The sequence below is a fragment of the Mesitornis unicolor genome, unplaced genomic scaffold, assembly GCF_000695765.1.
Source record: "Mesitornis unicolor isolate BGI_N332 unplaced genomic scaffold, ASM69576v1 scaffold13851, whole genome shotgun sequence".
Classification (NCBI taxonomy): Eukaryota; Metazoa; Chordata; class Aves; order Mesitornithiformes; family Mesitornithidae; genus Mesitornis; species Mesitornis unicolor.
The window spans coordinates 43,483-61,850 of record NW_010163270.1 but is presented as its reverse complement, the minus strand read 5'-3'; the positions used below and the strand labels follow the sequence as shown (position 1 = coordinate 61,850).

General features: G+C 44.5%; 1 protein-coding gene across 2 annotated transcripts in view; it reads left to right on the top strand.

Moving 5' to 3' along the window:
• The window catches only part of STAG1 (stromal antigen 1), a 118,446-nt gene that overhangs the window by 62,825 nt on the left and 37,253 nt on the right, over positions 1-18,368 (top strand). For both annotated transcript variants that reach the window (XM_010193915.1, XM_010193914.1), the window contains exons 8-12: positions 613-686; positions 5,650-5,773; positions 10,540-10,638; positions 15,511-15,590; positions 16,272-16,379. In XM_010193915.1, coding sequence (XP_010192217.1) covers positions 613-686; positions 5,650-5,773; positions 10,540-10,638; positions 15,511-15,590; positions 16,272-16,379 — 485 coding nt within the window. The remainder of the gene's footprint in view (positions 1-612; positions 687-5,649; positions 5,774-10,539; positions 10,639-15,510; positions 15,591-16,271; positions 16,380-18,368) is intronic.

Here is an 18,368-nt window from a genome sequence, read left to right as displayed (position 1 = left end):
CACACTCACATTACCTTTTCTGTCTGAGTTTGGTTATTTGGGTTTGATGTGAACAATGTTAAGCGCCCACGCTCTGATGTGGGAAGGGTTCCTGGTTCAGAAACTGCGTTGTCGTGGGTGCTGCAGTTAAAGCAGCTGACACTTGAGCTGAGGATCGAGAACCTCTTTAGGTGCTTCTGAAACAGGACATGGAGTTTTTTGGAGGGCACTCCTGGTCTGTAACCAGCTCCGTTTCTGCAGCCGTCATTCACTCTGTTTAACCATGGATACAGGACTGCTGACGTGGCTGAACACACAGGCTCTGCTTGTCCACATTTCGGGAGCAAAGAAATGGTGGTGACCACTTCAAAGGACGGATTTGAAACTAAATTGATTGGTGTTTGTAGAGAGTGTTAAGTTTCCTCCATCAAGGCATTGCATATGTATGTATATAAATGTATGTACATGCACACAGTATAGACGTGTGCTAGAAAGGTAGAAAGTAATGGCTCTCTAATACCTTTAATTAAGTGCCCTTCCATGGTCTTCTGATGTTTCCCAATAAGAAATTGTAGAATATCAAATCATAATGAGCAGTGATTTTTTAATTTATTTTTGTTCTGTTTTTTGCAGCTACAAGAAAACCAAGATGAAATCGAAAATATGATGAACTCTATTTTTAAGGGTATATTTGTTCATAGATACCGGTAAGAAAATGCATGCTACAGCAGACTGCTAAGAAAGTATAATAGTAGATCATGTCACGGGCAGAAACTGTTATTTTTTTTCTCATGTAATATTTTAGGTGCCACAAAAGCAGTATCAAAACCACTGAAATTATGGAAGAAAATATGAGTGTAACCCCTATTAATTTCATAGCAGAGCCAACTACACAACTTTACTCGATGCAGTACAGCAGTTGTAAGGAGTTGTGGGATTTGAGTCTTTGTCTTTTAGACAGAGAAGTTGTCCCAGGTGGGAGCACAAACGTGACCTGTCTCAAGAATGACCAAATGATCACTGCACGTCATGGGAGGGCAGTGCTGGTCGCTGGGTACCTCTACCTGCGTTTCCTTTTGAGTGTCTTCAGTGCAAACAGATTTCTGAGGTTGCCACCGTACAGTCACAGCCACAACTTGATTTGAGGCTTTTTCCTCCTTAAATTACATATGCAGATTAACGTGGGGTTTTTGTTTGTTAATGGTTTTGGACGTTTGGAGCAAGAACATTGAGAAGCAGTTGTGTGTTAGCCCATCACAAAGGTTCTTTTGGTAGTTAATATGCCACGTCTTGTGAGTACAGAAGCCCAGCGTTGTATTTGTGTGTGTGAAGGTGTACGTGCATGCACTTCTGTTGATTTTAGAACTGCGCAGACCAGTGTGTTTAGACTGGTGCGTGCTGGTTTGGGACGTGGTTTATCAGGGAGCAGTAGTCTTTTCAGATAGATTTAGGGTTGTTCTGCACCACAAGACACCTCAGGGCATCTGCAGCATCTTGGTGAAACCAGCTCTTCAAATGTTCATTGACTGATCCACGCTTTTTTACTAAACTATGCAATTAACCTTTCAGATTTCAGTTCTGGTTTAAAATTCTGACATTTATGGAATATTTTAGATAAATGGCAGAAAACAAGAATTGGGTGTGTGAGAAGAGGGTTAGAAGGCGAAGAGGAACCCATGGCTTAGGTGAGCAGAGGGCTTATTGTCATTATGGAGAGAAGCACACGGGAAACCAGGGAGGTGGCCATGCTGAATGTGTGCGTGTGAGCAGCGCAGCGCAGTGGGATCACGGCTCTGCAGGACTCGAGCGTGAGGCTGGCAAGAAGGTCGATAGCTGTGCTGGGAGCATCTCTCCTGTGTGCTCAGAGGTAGCAGCACAAAGGGGGAGCGGGGCCAGAGGAGGCCACAGAGATGATCAGGGGCTGGAGCACCTCCCATATGGGGACAGCTGAGAGAGTTGGGTTGTTCAGCCTGGAGAAGAGAAGGCTCCAGTGGGACCTTACAGCGACCTTGGCTGAAGGAAAGGTGTCTTTTTTTTTTAGATACACATTTTCTTCCTAAGAGTTTAAATTCTTAAGAAGAAAATGTGTCTTTTTAAATATGTGGCTTGCTTAAATAGCAAGTCCTCGATCTGAACAAAAAGCGCCTCCAAGCTGTTTCATTCAGCATGCAGCCAGTGAGCTGGTGCTGCAGGGAGGTTGTGTCTGCTTGCTGTGGGCTGGCTTGCAGTTCATTGGAAGGTTTTCATGCTCACTTCTCATATTAGAAAAAAAAATGCAGTGATTTGCAGAAATAGCTAAGCAGTTTTCTGGGTGTAGCATTAGTCTGGTGTTAGCAGTGGAGTTGGTCAGAAGCTGAGATATTGTTAATAAATATGCAGGAGATGTTCCTACCTCGTTACTTATTTCCTTATCTCTTTCCTGCATCACTTTTTCTGACTATTTCTGTGTTGCTTTATGACATACTTGATTGTCCATTGATTATTTTTTGTCATCTCTAAAACTGAGATTTGACATCAAAGGGGAGAGACATAGAAGAAAACTCGGTTGGAGTCAAGGTGCTGAGTGTAGAACCAGAGAGAAGATGACTGTGACCAGGACTACAGGGGAACAGGCTGTCCAGAGAGGCTGTGGGATACCTGTACCTGGAAATACCTAAAAATTGCTTGTGCAGAGCATGTGTAGGAGCTTGGGTATGGTGATGTTCAGAGGTCCTCAGCTCAAACAGCTTTGTGTCTTTGTTTTGAGTCTCAGACCCTTGGTAAGTAGTAATAAGATACTGTGTACTGGTAACTTAAAAGTTAAACAAGCTGAAAACTACGTGCAGGGTGCATGTAGATTTAAAAACAAAACAAAACCTAAACAAAAACCAAAACAATTCGTAGTGACTATGAAAAGAAGCTAAAATATATTTTAAGTGCGTGAAAAAATGTAAGAAAGGAACTATAGTTTAATAACAAGCAGTGGATCACACACATAGCAAATCAATAAAGGCTTTTTGGCTGCAGCGCGTTTGATACAGCACCCGGCGGGGGGTTGGAACTGGGGGGTCTGTAGGTCCCTTCCAGCCCCAGCCATGCTGTGATGCTGTGTGTGGCCATGGATCTGCGTTGGTGACTCCAGTGAGGAGTGGTTCTCACTGCGTGGTGCAGTGGAAAGGGCTGTCTCACCAGTCCTGCCTCTCCACCACCCCCAGTCTGTTTGCCCTCTCACGTGCCCTGTGCAGGACTCGTTGGTTTCAATTATACTGAAGATGTTAAATTGTCATTAGATGACGTGTTTAAATTAGTTGAATAACTTGCTTCCTTTCTCTTCTCTTCCGAGTGTTTGTCCAGAGTGCCCAGGGATCCCTGAGCAGCTTTTGAGTCAAGATCCCTTTTGCTGTCTGCCTAGGGAAGGTTGAATGTGTTCTCACAGAAAAGAGAGATTTTCCTGGTTTTTTGGCTGGCTGTGCTGCATGATTAAATATCTGTTGACACTTGGTTTCTTTTAGGGATTGCTGCTAAATTCTTCCAAAATGCTTCACAGTTAGTAAATTTATAGGGTGGTGAAATAACCTCCTTGGAAGTGAGGCCTCGGACTGTCATCTCCTAGTGGAAATGTCTTCATGGCTGCGTTGTGCTGTTGCCTTCTTTTTCTTGAGTCGTATTTATGGTTTTCTAGATTGTTCTTCAAGCCCTGCATTCCGATTCCTTCCACTTACATTTCGTTTTAAAAAGTAGTTTTTAAATAGTTCCATAAAAGAGAATTGCTAATCTAGTTTAGTGTGAATCGATATACAGTTACATATATATATATATATGAGAATATATTCATAGTTTTAATTAGAACTTGTCTTTGTTGTGGCTGCTGAATGCAGTTTTGATGGTGCAGACTCCTGAATAGAATATTCATCCTTACAGCATCTGAAACCTGTTTGAGAAATCCCTCGTAGGAGCAGCCCATTTCATGCCCTCCCCTGCTGGTAATGCAGCTTTCTCCATTGACAGTGACCTTGGGTTTGAGGTTACGGAGTCTTCAGGGGGTTTGACAGACCCGTTCGGTGGTTCTGTCTGGGAGTTGATAGAATCAGTGTGTTTTATGTAGTCAAGGAGAGAAAACAACAGTGGCTTGATTGCGTTCCTCATTGCCCCGCAACATTCACCCATTGGCTTTAAACACACGTTTTGTGCTGTTCCATCAGTTTTCTCCCTGTAATTTGCAATGGAATGAGAAGAGCAGAGACCCAGCTGTAGAAGGGTCCCATTGGTCACGTATGGCGCAGCAGTTTATGGCTGTGCTCATGTGGGAGCCGTGGGCTTCACCTTGGGATCTGGAAGATCACGTACAGGAGAATGGCACCTGCAGAGGGGACAGGGGAAGGGTGCACGGACACGGGCGGTCACAGAACGGAGCAGTCACAGCTTTGTTACACTGCTGTGTGTGTATGGACTTGTGCAGTCAGTGTCCCAGCCATGAGATAGAGCGCGTTGTATTTGTATTCTGAAAAATTGCAGACTTTAGGAAAAATACAGCTGCTCTTATTTTGCAATTGTTCTCTGCTTCAAGCTTGGGATATTTTTTTATTAATTTTTTCATAAATTAGATTTTGGTTTTGGGCTGTGTTTTAGAATTAAATCAGTGTTTATTACTTCCCAAAAATACGTGTTTTTAATAAAACCACAGAACACGACTCTCAATTCCAGGCAAGGCCGGTGTTTGCGGAGCACCAGGCACTCCCTTCTCCTGTGCAGCGGCTCTTCCTGTTCCTCTCTCACTACGGCTGAAATGCTGAACTGTGAAGCAGTGCCAGCTGGAGTGGCACAGCCATTTCTCGTAGTAACAGATGTCTCGAAGATGAAATTACTACAGGGCCAGATGGCCCCGGTCCCTTTTCCCGTTGTTCAGCCGTCGTTGGTTATTAGTAAATATGCCATGCTCCATGTCAGTCAGGCAGGGAAGTGCCAATCAGATGGAAACGGTTTCCCTCCCTCATCTCTTTAGGTGATCTCTCCAGACAGTTTCCTGCTGCCTCTCCTCAAGAAGCAGCTACAAGTCTGCCTCAGATGTGTCTCTGCCTCTTCCATCACAGTCAGAACGTAGAAAAACGGCAAGAAAACTAGGAGAAACGAGTGTTGAAACATCAGCATTCTCCTGGGGTTTGTCATAGGGGCTTTCATGCCGGGCATGAACGAGATGTGTTTAGGTACCAAATCCTGTTGTGCCCCCCTGGCAGGCTCCTTTGGTTGAACCACGTAACTTGTGGTACCTTGCAGTTGTTGTCCACGTCTGGCTGCAGGGGTCCTGCCAGCTGAGCATGGCAGTGATGGTGCTTCAGAAACGGTTGTCTGGAGCAGGTTTGCAGCTTGGACTCATAATTCTGTTTGAAAAGAGGGAGGTAAAACATGGACTCATAGACTGAGAAGCAAACCAGGTTGAGAATTTTTTGGGATAATGGGAATACCATATCTGATTGTAGAAATATTGACATTATTAGGTGAGTCAGTGAGTTCAAGGACATGAAGGAACAGAAAAACAGTGAGACAGCAGTGAGAACAGTGACGGGCCCTAAGTAGTGAGGTTCATCAAAAGTAAAAGCAAAATATTATAGAGGAGGCCATTGGAATGAGAATTAAATGGTATGTGACTGTCATCTGGATAATAGGTTTCCTTTTGGTTTTTTTCCTTATTAGTGATGCTATTGCTGAGATTAGAGCTGTCTGTATTGAAGAAATCGGTGTCTGGATGAAAATGTACAGTGATGCCTTCCTGAATGATAGTTATTTAAAATACGTTGGCTGGACACTACACGACAGGGTAAGTATTGTGTAGTATTCACATAGCAGCGTGCACTGTGGGTAGCTGGTGTTACACCATCCAAGTCATGTGTAGTGTAGCATCTTTGATTTGTAAAGAGATTGCTCTTGTTTCTCACCTGTTATTTACCTCCTAACCAGCTTATTTCAAGGTATTCAGTTAAATTAGTGTACAGTAGTCCCAAACTGTGTGCTCGGACCACATGCTTTTAGTGTTTTCAGTCTCCATTAGAATATCTGAATGGACGTGTTTCCATGGTGCTTTTTGGTGATTATGATAGAAAGGGGGTCTCTTTGGATCACCCCTGACTGTGTTTGTGTCTGAAGAAGAAGGGAAGAGAGGTTTCCCAATGTGTCTTCCGTTTCCATTGCCCAAAAGGTGGAGGACAGAGACCACCTCTGTGTCCCCAGCAGACATCCCTGGCTCCACAGGCAGTGGAGCTCTCATCAGCTCATTTGCCCTTGAAGAGACTCTTCAAGGTTCTGCTTAGCTGCTTCTTCGGAAAGTTGTTGAAACACCAGGCAGAAGCAGAAGGATTTCTGTCCAGAGGTGCTTTCCGATCTCCAGTTCTTGGTACCGATGGTGTCCACAACATCAGCTTCTGCTGGGCGGCCACAGGTCCCCACTCAGCTCTGCAGCAAGAGTGGCTGGTTCCCGACTCTGGTAGAACAGGACTTGCACTGCTGACTGTGTGAGGGTTTTGTACACCAGGCAGCAGCTGGGACTCACCAAAACTGCCTGAAACAGTGTCTTTATAGAATCTCCTTGGTGCCTGATTTCCTTGGTTTTGAGAAAATGTTAGAAAAATGCGTCAGATGATGTGCAGTCTTTTCCTAAATCAGATTGAGTGGGCCTGTGCACAGAGAGCAGCGCTGCGCCTGTCCTAGGTACTGATGAGCAGCAGAATGCAACACAGCCTGTCAGGGTCATCCCATAAACTGCGGATTGACGATACCCAGGAATTTAGGTTATTTTTCCAAGAAGAAAATAACAGCACAGCGCAGTCTGCAGAAATACGGTAGGGCAAAGAGCTGAGTGAATTAATTATTCATTATTAAAACCTAACAAATTTATTAAAAGAGCAGAGTACCCTTAGCCGCCAAAAAGGAATTGGAAAAATGCAAAAGAATCATCACGAAGTGTGAAAAGAGAAACGGCTGTGCTGTCTCTCTTGACCACCCACCCACTTAAAAAAATACTGAAAAATGTGTGTCTGGGGGTTCAAAAAGTGGTCATCTCTGTGTGATCTGAGCCTTCACCTGGCGTGGGAGCTGACGCAGAGCAGTGCACCTCGAATTGCCATTTCTGGAGCGCTGTTATCCCTGGATGTTGAGAGAAGTCTGGTTTAGATGATCTTTCGAGGTCCCTTCCAACTCCTCATATTCTGTGGTTCACTGGGGGGTGGCAAACTACAGCTATGTGTGATGTTAATAAGGACCTAGGGTAGCTCGATGCCAGGCTGTAGATCCCACCCAGCAGGATGGGTTCTTTTCCACAGGTCTGCCATAGTAAAGGGAAGATGAGCAGAGCTCGACTCCCCCAGACAAGAGCAGACAGCCCCGCACTGCTGCCATCAAAGGTGTATCGACTGCTTTTGGCTTCGTTAGCAGCGGTGACCGTTTGCTGCTCACACCTCAGACGTGTCTGGAGGATTATCTCAGCAAAAACGGGGGAAAGATGAGAAATGTTTGCCATTAAACAGTGCTGATAAACATTCGATGGTTTTGGTTTAGGTTCTGATATCAAATTGTAAATAATAGAAAGCATTAACAAGCGTTAGTGTGAAGCAGTTCTCATATTCATTAAAAATAATTTCTTATTACAAAAATAATTTGAAAATATAAATAATTAAAACACTGAGAGAAGGGGAATTACAGGAATAATTAGAGTGGAGAAAGAGGCGTGCGTAGAACTCACGATGGCGTGGCTGAACTCAGGATTCTGCAATAATCAAGTGTCACAGTAATAAATTGAACAAAACCCCAGGTAAGGGTATTCTTCTGGAAGATGAGACTCAGGAGAATGGAAAGTCTTGGTTGTTAGAATGCAAATATTTTGTCTGTTACTTAGAAAAAGGCAGAGCGTTCCTTTCAGGTACGTTCTGTCTGTCTGTGAAGCAGAAATGTGACTACATAAAAACAGCTGGGAAGCGATGCTTGTCTTCTGTAGCAGAATCAAAGGTACCGTGTGGTTACCAATATTTGCTGCCTTAGGTTGACTCGTACTCCCTGCAGACTTCAGCTCAGAATTGCAGAAGCTCAGGCTGAAGTCTGGTCTGGGAAATATTCGTGCTCCTTCCCTTGCTGCTCGCTGTGTGTCTGCAGTGCTCACAGTCTGAAGACCCCTCTGCTGCTGCTATCCACAGCTTGCTGTAGCAGTTTAGCTGTGTTGGCCTCCTAAAAGTTCTTCCTTGCATAAGCTAAATTGTCCTCGTTGTCATTTTAATTGATTACTTCCTACCCACTATGCATGTCAAAAGTGACGATTCCTTCAAAGCAAACGAACTTTTCTTTGTTGTGCTACAAAGACGTTTACAGAGAGTTTTCTTCATTACCTCTCGTGTGCCCAGGGCTTTTCTATTTGATCTGCTGGTTTGTGTATTCCTCTTGTGCTTGACTTCCTAATTAGTTTAATAAGTTCATCTCCAAGTTAAATAACTCTCTTCACCGCTGTGCTGGCAGCTTTTACCATGGCATAAGTTTCTTAGGAATTGCCCTAACCTTATCATTCCTACCCTCTTACTTCCTTGCTAGATAGGAAATTTTTGCAGTGTTTCTGTCCCCAAAAGGTCTTTGGAGCATTCAGAGCTCCTGTTACTTGAGTGCCTCTCACAGTTACTGCAGGAACTACCTGTGTCTGTGGGACGTTTCTGCTCCTCTGTCCTGGACGTGAGGCAGTGGATCTGTGTGCACCTCCACTCCTGCCTTGAGTTCTTGTCCCAGTCATTGCTGTTGGTTCTTCCTGTGGGTTCCTGTCACTGATCTCTGCCAACTCTATTTTAAAGGATATCCTTCTGAACAGGATTAGCAAGCTGGCCCCCAGGGGCTCTTCCCTCTCCAGAGAGATGTATCCCATCCTTGACCTGCAGGTTAAAAACAGACTTTTTTGCTGTCAGAGAAAGTCCTTCCGCTGTCATTTTTCTGCCAGGAAAGGCAGTCATTTCCAGGGCTTGCCTCTGTGTCCCCTGGGCCGTTGCTTGCAGCTGGAGGAGCCAGGTGTGACACCACCTCTCTTCTTCCTCACCTGCTCCTGCAGTCCTGTCTTCTGCCTTGGATCCAGTGAGCAGCAGCAGGACAGCAGCCTGGTTCAGTGCTGGTCAGCGTCTGGCAGGCCATGCAGGTATCCAGTGTTCACAGCTGTGCCTCTGTCTGCCTGTTCACTTGACTCCCTTCACACTTAGAGACCCTCAGAGTCATGAACTTAACTCTGGGACCACTAATCCACAGTGTTTGGTGAAGTCCACAGGGGCTTCGGACTCCCTGAGGAGTCCAGACCTGATGTGCACAGGTCTGAGGTCTTGCTGCTGATGGCACTGATGTATTTTTATGCTGTACCTAACCAACGTAGGGTTGTGCCCTTTGGGACTGCAGCACTGACTGAATAACAAGCCATCCGCTCCAGTCAAGTTGTAACTACACCCGTTACCTCCCTGTTGCTCCGTGGTGGTCACCACGTGCCAAAACCAACACCGATCCTCTGTGGTGTTACAGGCTCGTGTCCTCTCCTAATGATGGCTCCAGAGATTCTGACCTTTCTGAGTGACACACTGCAGAGGAAGCACCGTTTCTGGTACTGCAGCATCGGGAGAAGAATGACAGGCAGCGTTCCTCTGTGCCTGTTTAGCAGTCGATCACATCCACATAAGCTTTTTCTCCTTGAAAGAGATACAGAGAGATGATTTCTCAGGAGCAACAGCTCTTCAAGGAGAAGCTCTTCTGAAAATCCTCCTTTCAACTTCTGTCCTTTTATACTGTGTTTCAATTTTTTAGATAGGTGGGAAGAAAGAAAGAAACCTAAAAATAAGGATTTCTAGCTTCTGTTTTCATGTCAGTCTCTGGATCTTTCAGTTTTTAGCTTGAGCAGCTTTTTAAATACAGACTCCATGATAGAATGGACAGGCTTAGAAATGAAGCCCTCTGGGTATCAAGTTTTATTTATAAAGTTCAATAATTTGTGAGTTCTTGAGCAGCTACGGGCCTTGGACTTGGTGTTCTCCCTTTCATCAAAGCAAGTTCGCATTGCAGTGAACTCTCAGGTTGTATCTGAGCAGGTTTGTTTATAGCCTTTTGCTGCCTACACACATTTCTCATCAAGAAACCGGAGTTTGCCAGGAGTACGCGGCAGAGCAGAGCTGTGCGTCTGCGGCCAGGCAGACATGGGCACTGCCCAGGGGATCCAGCCCTTCTGGTTGTCATCGGTGTTTGTGTAGTGCCAGACCTTTCATCAGCCGCCCTGTGATCTGATGTCTTCATTTTGTGTTTACTTGCTGCATTCCTTGTCTTTCTGGGGAGTTACTTGAAAGGGAAGCAGTAACAGACGTTCAACTGATGGCACCTTAAATTCTTTGTGTATGCAAATAGGGAGAAAATTGAACATTGTTTGTAGGCAGCAGCATGTGGATTTTGGTTTTTAGCTGAATTGCAAGTTGGCTTCGGTAACTTATTTGGATAAAATGTTAAAAGTACATTAAAATGACAGTATGATTTAATATTCATGTGCATTTGATTAGGATGTTGCATCAGCTAATCTTAGTGTGTTTTATTTAGCAAGGTGAAGTGAGGTTGAAGTGTTTGAAAGCTCTTCAGAGTCTGTATACCAACAGAGAGCTATTTCCAAAACTGGAGCTGTTCACTAACAGATTCAAGGTAAGAGGACATTCAATTTTGGAAGGAGAACAGAAAATAAAAGTGTTGTGTATCTTACCCTGTTGTGGTCTTTGAGTCATGTATATTAAATGCAAAAATAATAAATAATTTTATTACTTAATAATAAATAAATACAATAAAATCATTATAGATAATAAATTTATTTGTGACGAGGCTGTAAGTGCAGTAGTAAAACTACATTATTGAATGCTGAGATTAAGCCAGATTCATTTTACAATGTTTGCCTTGTAAGATTTATGAGGCTTGGCCAGGATGATTATTTATCTGTTTGTATTATTGATGGTTTATTGTCATTATTCAGTCTGCTTGTGCTTGTTTAATTTGGGATGCATTGAATTTTAAGGATGTGAACCTAACATGCATCTGAAAGTAACAGCCTGTAACAAAAGCCTGTTCGTAAGATGGCATTTTAACTGATCAGGTGCTTGTGACTGGAGGAAGAGGCTTTGCTCTGCACTGTTCTGCACAGTGAAACACTTCCACAGAGCAGGTTTACTTTGTCCATGTAGAGCATGTACTTGGCACATGTAGACAAGCCTCCAAGCATGGTTGTCCTGTTCAGGAGAGAAGTCCTGGTGCAATATTGAGTGGTTTTCTTTACTACTGCAAACTTGCTGACTTTTTGTTTAATGTCTGGATGAGAGCATGGCTGTGAATTCCCTCTGTGGTGCGACCGTCTCATTTCACAAGTGAAGTGTGTGGGGCGATGGGTGTAGCGATGCACTCCTTGCTTCTGTGGGGATGCTGTGCCAAGGGGGCTCTCAGGCCCTGCCACCACATTGGTGTCACCTTTTGCCGTCGCTTCTGTGTCCTGGAGAGCGCAGAGCTGTGGTGAGGGCTGAAAAGGTGATTGAGTTTATTTCGGTTTAAGTCATTATTGCAATGCTGATGAAAAGGTCTGTTTAGAAAAGAAGTGGCAGTGTAAATACTTGTAACTGCTGTGCCTGAGACTTCTCCCTGTGTTTTACACTGCTTCACTGGTGGAGTCTGTCACTGCAGTTAATGGAAACTCCTCGGGTTGATCGAGGGAAGCCCAAAATGCAGAAGACTTGTCACAGCTTCCCTGCATGTAAATGATTCATAAAACGTAATGGTAATCGGACTTCTGGCACATTCTCTTGAGATGGAGAGAAAAGATGCTTAAACTGCAGTGAAGTCTACATATTACGGAAGTTACAGTTATGGAACAGAACAGGCTCTTTACTAATTACCACCTTCATTGGAGATTTTGAAGGGCAGGTTAAATAACCATCCGTCAGGAATGAACTGGGTATGGCTGACTTTGCAGTAGGAGATGAACATGATCATTTGGTGGGATCCCTTCAAGGCCTCTATTCTTCTCGTTTTATAAATCAAGTTTCTATTTTTTGGGACTCCTGCAATGAAGACAGACTTTCCTCTCACAGCAGAGTACCTGGCAAACAGGTCCAGACCTCCCAGTGCTGCTGAAAAGCCTCTGTCCGTGTGGTTTACTTGTCGGCTCAGGACACCCAGAAATCCTCGCTAACCGCAGAAAAATGAGCCCTCCAAATCTGCCGCTTTTCCTGCTCCATCTGTGCAGGCTTACAGATTTGTTTATATGTGCTCCTTCTGTAGTTTGATTTGTTTTGAAATAGGCCACTAAAACTGTCATGGTCTGTGTATCTGCTGCTTTTTACTAGAAGATGGGTTGGGTGTTTCTCAGCCTCCTGTAATTTGTAGGAGAAATGCTCCTTTGAAGCTGAACCTGTCCTAGCATCAGCAAAACTTCTTGGGACAATTGGAGGCGCTTTGAGAAATGACTGTTCAGTGATGTACTTCAAGAAACCACAGGAACATCAAGCCTCTGAGTTGTTCCTTCCGGCTTTTTTCCCAGTATAGACCATTTTCCTTGTTAGGAGGAGTCAGGTGAGCCTGTGCGTTGCTGCTGCTTGTAGAGTGGTGTGAGGAATGGGCATTTCTGTCCAAAAGATTCAGAGGAAAGGGAGCCCCGTTAGGAATCCTCATCTTCCCTCTGCTCCACTGAAGCTGTTTTTACTGCAGCAGTCTGCGTGATTATGAAATAAATGAGAGCACAGGTGAGTTCAGAGCCTGTGAGCCCAGAGGACAGATGTGTTTAACGCGAGGATTTATCAGGTTCTGTTTCCAGCACATCGGGGGAACAAGAAGCTGGCACTGCCCAAAGGGGATTTACAGCTGTGCTGACAGGGATTGGCCTTTGGCACCAGGATGGAGCAGAGCTTCAACTTAACGCCTTTTTAATGTCTGATGAGTTACTTCAGTGTCTTGCCACCACAAGCTCCACCACCAGCCCCTGAAAAATAATGGACCTAAATGCCGTCCTTAGCTCCACGGCTCCTTATTTATATTTCCTCATCTGCCTTTAATCGCCCTGCGCAGTTCAGCTGGTGTGCAGCTCAATCCATTCCAGCTGTCAGGAGAAACCTCTCCAGAGACCTTGGAGCTGTTTAAAGTATCAATTAATGTAATCCAGAACGACTTGTGCTGGGGTGTTAATATTTCACCACCTCCCAGAGAGCTGTGACAAGGATCTGATAGTGTCACTTCTCCAGTGGAAAGGTGCGTGTTCTTTCCCACATTTGTGTTTCTAGGAGCAGGTGATATGCTAGACAATAAATTTTGTCCATCAACAAAAACAACCTGTCCATCAGTGACTTTTGTTTTCCATCAAGAAGTCCCGTCTGATCCAAACATGAACTGCAGCCATATGGAGAAGTGAATGAGCTGTTCTGCAGTCAGTGCCAGTCAGCACAGAGTCAGCCATTTAATCCCTGTCCATCCCTGCCCCTGTGCAGGACAGTGCTGTCTCCATGACCCGAGAGGGAAAGGTAGATCCATTTGCTTTTCAGCAAGCCTTGTCCGCATAATCCAGAATGCAGACTGATCTTCGTGGACAGTGTAAATTAATTGTTCAAGATGTAAATACAGGCCTGTGTCCTGTTCTGCTGCCATGCAGTGGTGCAGGAGGTTTCTGGGGTTTGTAACTTACTAAGCCGTGGAAGTTACACCTTCCAGAGGCGTTGGGTGTCCAGGTCTCGTTTGCAAGGACCTTGGTGCCAGGTGCTGTCACACGGAGACACTGGCACCAAGGCACATCAGAGGATCAGCAGTGACCCATCTGCACTGTTTGGTTTAAGCCTCGTGGCTTAAAGCTTTTTCTGGGAAAAATGAAGATGAGACAACGGTCTTTTTGGATGAAGAAAACATTGTCACATCAGTTGGTTTCAAGGTCCAGAAGGACTCCACATCCAGCGAGCAGCTCTGGCTCCCAGGAGAGAAGATCTGGTCCTTCCCAGGCGTTTTGCAGGCGCAGAAGGAGCTCTGTGGTTGTGTGCTTCCGCCTTGGGGTGCAGTGAGTTCCCTCCCTCTGGTGTCCTGGAGTTTAAGATGCACTTTGAGGCACTATATGGAATCGCACCGAAACTGTGAAGATCAGGGTATCTGCTCTGCAGTGTATCTGCTGTTCTTTCTCTTGATGTTGTTATTCGTTGTTGCTCCTTGGCCAAGAGCTTAGGAACAACTGACAGTGCTGTTTTTTGGTCTTGCCCGTACACCGATTTTCCAGTTTGGAAAGTTATTTCACTGTTTCATGGACTTCCTGCAGTCTCTAAAGCTGTCTCAATATAACAGTTAAATGCAGCAAGTGTGCCAGGACCTGAATGGTGATTGGTAGAGGTGCACTTAGCCACAGTTACACAGAGTGTCTCCACAGACCCGTTTTTGTGAGGGGTATCACTTGAGACAGCCACCGTGCATTCTGTACATGCTGCTCCTTTATGTCCGTATTGAAAAACCATGGCTGCTTGATATTCACCTTCAGCCTTGAAATGCCTGGAACAGCAGAGAAAAGAGGTGGACACCTTTATTTTGTCCTGATTTGTTCCTGGGGACTTTCACTGTTGGTTCCTAACCCTTTTTTATTTCATTTCCAGTCCTTGACTTCTGTTCTTTCACACCCCAAAATGTCACATAGTGCCTACTCCATCCCGAAGCAGATCAAGCCACAGAAATCCAGTTTTGTTTTCGGATGACCCAAGTTCTTTTCACTACCTTGATCAGTCAAGCAAAGAACATCAAGACATGCTGCATTCGTATGGACAGATAGAAACTCTCCCGAGCTAGGGAGGACAACGTGCACTGATCATGTCTCCTTTGGGGCACAAATTGAAACTGAGGAGAGAGAAAACCTTAGGAGACTCATAACTACAGGGTCCCTAGAGGTGATAAAATCATTGCATTGGATTGAACAGTGGTGTGCTTGTCTCCACTAGAGAGAGTAGAGAAGATACCAAGGGGTTTCCTGCTTTCCTGTGGAAAACCTGTAATGTCATTTTTGAGATCAGCTCCAAACCTTAAGATGTAGCCAGGTATAAAGGCCACAACTTCATAGGCAACATGCACGTGCCCATATTCAGGTGTGATTTTCTTCTCAGCATTTCCAGTTGTGCCTCTGTGCAGCATTCATTGCTCAATAATTGTGTTTTCAGAGGGTGAAGCAGGGCGATATTTCTGCTGTGGTCCAACCCAGGTCCATTCCTTTTCAGAAAGAAAAGCTAAACCAGAGCAGTCCGGAGCAGGGCTTCAGCTCCAAAGGTTGCTCACTTGTGTCCTGGAGAACGCCCAAGGACAAGCACTGGTTGTTGAGCTCTTGTCGCCTGCTGTGCCACGATGCCTGTAGCACACAGCTTCCAAAGACGCCCAGGAAATGGTTCAGTGATGTTAAAGGGCTTTCACGTGTCTAGCTGGGAGATCTTTCTCCCCAGGAGTGTTTATTTTGTGGTCTATAGCATTCTTCGTCTGATAGCTCTCGGTGTGTTTCTGTTTTGTCACTGTAACACAACTCCTTTCCAGGATCGCATTGTATCAATGACCCTCGATAAGGAATACGATGTCGCTGTGGAAGCCATTCGATTAGTTACGCTAATACTGCAGTGAGTATTTGTCAAAACCCGTGACAGTTACCTAAGCCTACAGTAATGTTTGACTTGATTTCTTTGCTTGTGTAAGGAAGTGAATCTGTCACTTTGCACTTAGTATGAAGTTGAACTGAACATGTAATAATACGGTCATGAGGCAAAAATAAGATACTCCATCTCAGTATATAAGTATTGATATATTGAGGCTGTTAGTGGTGTTTGGGTTACGTGGTGGTGGCAGTGCCATCTTGCAGTTTTAAAGACTTGGCCATGCAGGAAGATCCGTGCTTCCAGGCCCCCGACGTTGTCTTGCGTAGACACAGCGGTGTCCCTGAGGCAGGGGCTTTTAATAATGTTTATAGGGAGTGTTTGGCATCTTGCAGTACAGGCATTGTAATGAACGTCATGGTCTAAGTAATTAAGCAGGGCAAGATTTGTAAGTGGTAATGACATTTTTTTCATAATACTTTTATACCTTTATTGATACAACTGGGAGAAGGACAGTCCTTCAGTCTTACAGTCCCTTTAAATATCTCTGTATTTAGAAATTGAACCAAAGGTCCTTGGAATCAGTGTTCAGCCATTTAGGGTTTTGTCTGGAGGAGGTCAGTGCTGTGGCTGTCAGAAGTGGCGGGAGGGAGGGGATCGGAATGGACCGCTTGCTCTAGTTGAGGTGCTGCGTTCTGACTGTTGCAGTGGCAGCGAGGAGGCTCTGTCGAACGAGGACTGCGAGAACGTGTATCACTTGGTGTACTCAGCACACCGACCCGTCGCGGTGGCGGCCGGAGAGTTCCTTCACAAAAAGTAAGTTACTGTTGTCCTGGACTAGGACCAGGTTTGTGAGCGCTCACCAGGAGAGGTGAGGTCAAAAGGCAGAGCAGCATTAGAGTGAATCCCAGTTTAGCAAATCAGGTATTTAATTTACAGCACAGACTTGTTCTCTTGCTTAAAATCAAGGATTGAAGAAACTGAATTTACTTTTTTATTGCTCTAGAATTCAGATAATTTGTCCCAACTCAAGGGCTAAATCTACAAAGGCTGCACAAATCTCTAAAGTCAGTTTAAATGCTGTGGCTGTTGCTGAATTGCTGGTGTTATGAATATGTGCGCAGGGTCTGTACACCCCTGGAGGGCTGCCTGAAGGGCAGTCGTCATTCTTAGAGTTTTAAACCAGTTTCTTTCAAAATTGTGACCTTTATGTAGTAATGGTTAAGAAATGTGTTTCTAAACTCACTGACTACCCCTAAAACACTTTACACCGTGGTTACATCTTTGCCAAGGGAAATGAGCTGGCTTTGCCATGAATCAGTGACTGCGACCAGGACATCACCACAGCGCTGCACTAGTCCTTGTCATTGTACTGTTTGCAGTTCAAAGTCTTTTAGCAGTCATTTCACTTTTTCCCCTCATGGGTTGTGACATTAGAATTCTTTAATACATTTATAGGCTATCTAATTTTCCATGCCAATAGAAAAAAGATGTAAAAGCATCAGTTTTCCTTTGCCAGTGCTCTAATTTTCTGTGGTTTATTAGTGATTTAGAAGTCCACATTGTGAAGAAGCTTTCGTTGGTGGATTTCTGGAATTCCATGTTTGTGGTCAGACATTTTCTGTTTCAGGGAATTAACTGACAAAATTCAGTTACGTTTAGTTTGCTGTATGACATTTTACAAGTTACAGGAAAGGGTTAGGTTCTTATTTTTAAAAATAAATGCTGAAATTTCCTTGTTAACCAACATGTGACAAAATGATTTTGAAAATTCCCTGGAGAAAGATGAAGAAATATTTGCACTTAGTGCAGTTAGCACAAGGACAACAATTCATCCTGCCTTTTCTTTATCACGAGGCACAGTGCTGTATCCTATACGAATGTCTCAACAGCACTGAGAGAATTGCCCCGTTCCTCACCCTCCTCTCTGGGTCCTGCTGCCACACAGGAGTTGGTGCTCCATTTCTGTAAGGTCGAATCTACTGGAGCCATTGGAGTGGGATTGATCTCACCTGATTTTAGACATTTAATTGTCACTTTCTGTGTATACACCAGACTTTCTGGTTAGCAAAGGAAAGCAGATACTGCAGAGAATCACTGACTCACTGAGGTGTGTGTTTGAAGATGTGTCAGCACCTCCTCATTTCTGGTCTCTTAAAATAAGCAGGAGGGAAGAGGCGATGTCTTCCAAATCCATTTGTGTGTAACTCATCCTTCTCTTTTCGATGAGTTACAGCAGTGACACCTGAACACCGGGTTTCCCATTTCTAATTTGCTTTGTGACTGCAGTTTCAGTGTCAGACTTCTCAAAGTAGAACAGTCATTGCTGTAACTGTAACGGAGACACATCTGAGATCTCTTTCAGTGAGTACATTTGAGTGTTGGGAGTGGTTTGGAATTAGCCACGGATCGGGGAACTCAAAGCAGAATGTGTCATTCACCTGAAAAAAACACAAACACTTGACTGGGGGTTTGCTCTATTTGTGGTGCTGCTGCTGGGGTCTGAGGTCAGTTGTTTAATGGGATGTCAGGGGTATTTACACCATGTCCCAGTCAGCATCACCACAGATAGATAAGATACAGCCTTAGTTCTTCAGGCACCAGTGGAGTGAGTGCTGCCACCACTGTAAGACTTGATGAGTTGAGAATGCAAAACTGTACAAGTTATACAGCCATGCAAAACTGACAGAATCCTGCACTGTAAACATGCTTTGGAGAGCTTTTTGGTCTGTGCTGTTTTTCCAGCCCTGTGAACTTGAAGACTCTAAAGATGAATTCATCTCTTTGGGCAGGCAGAAGTTGTGC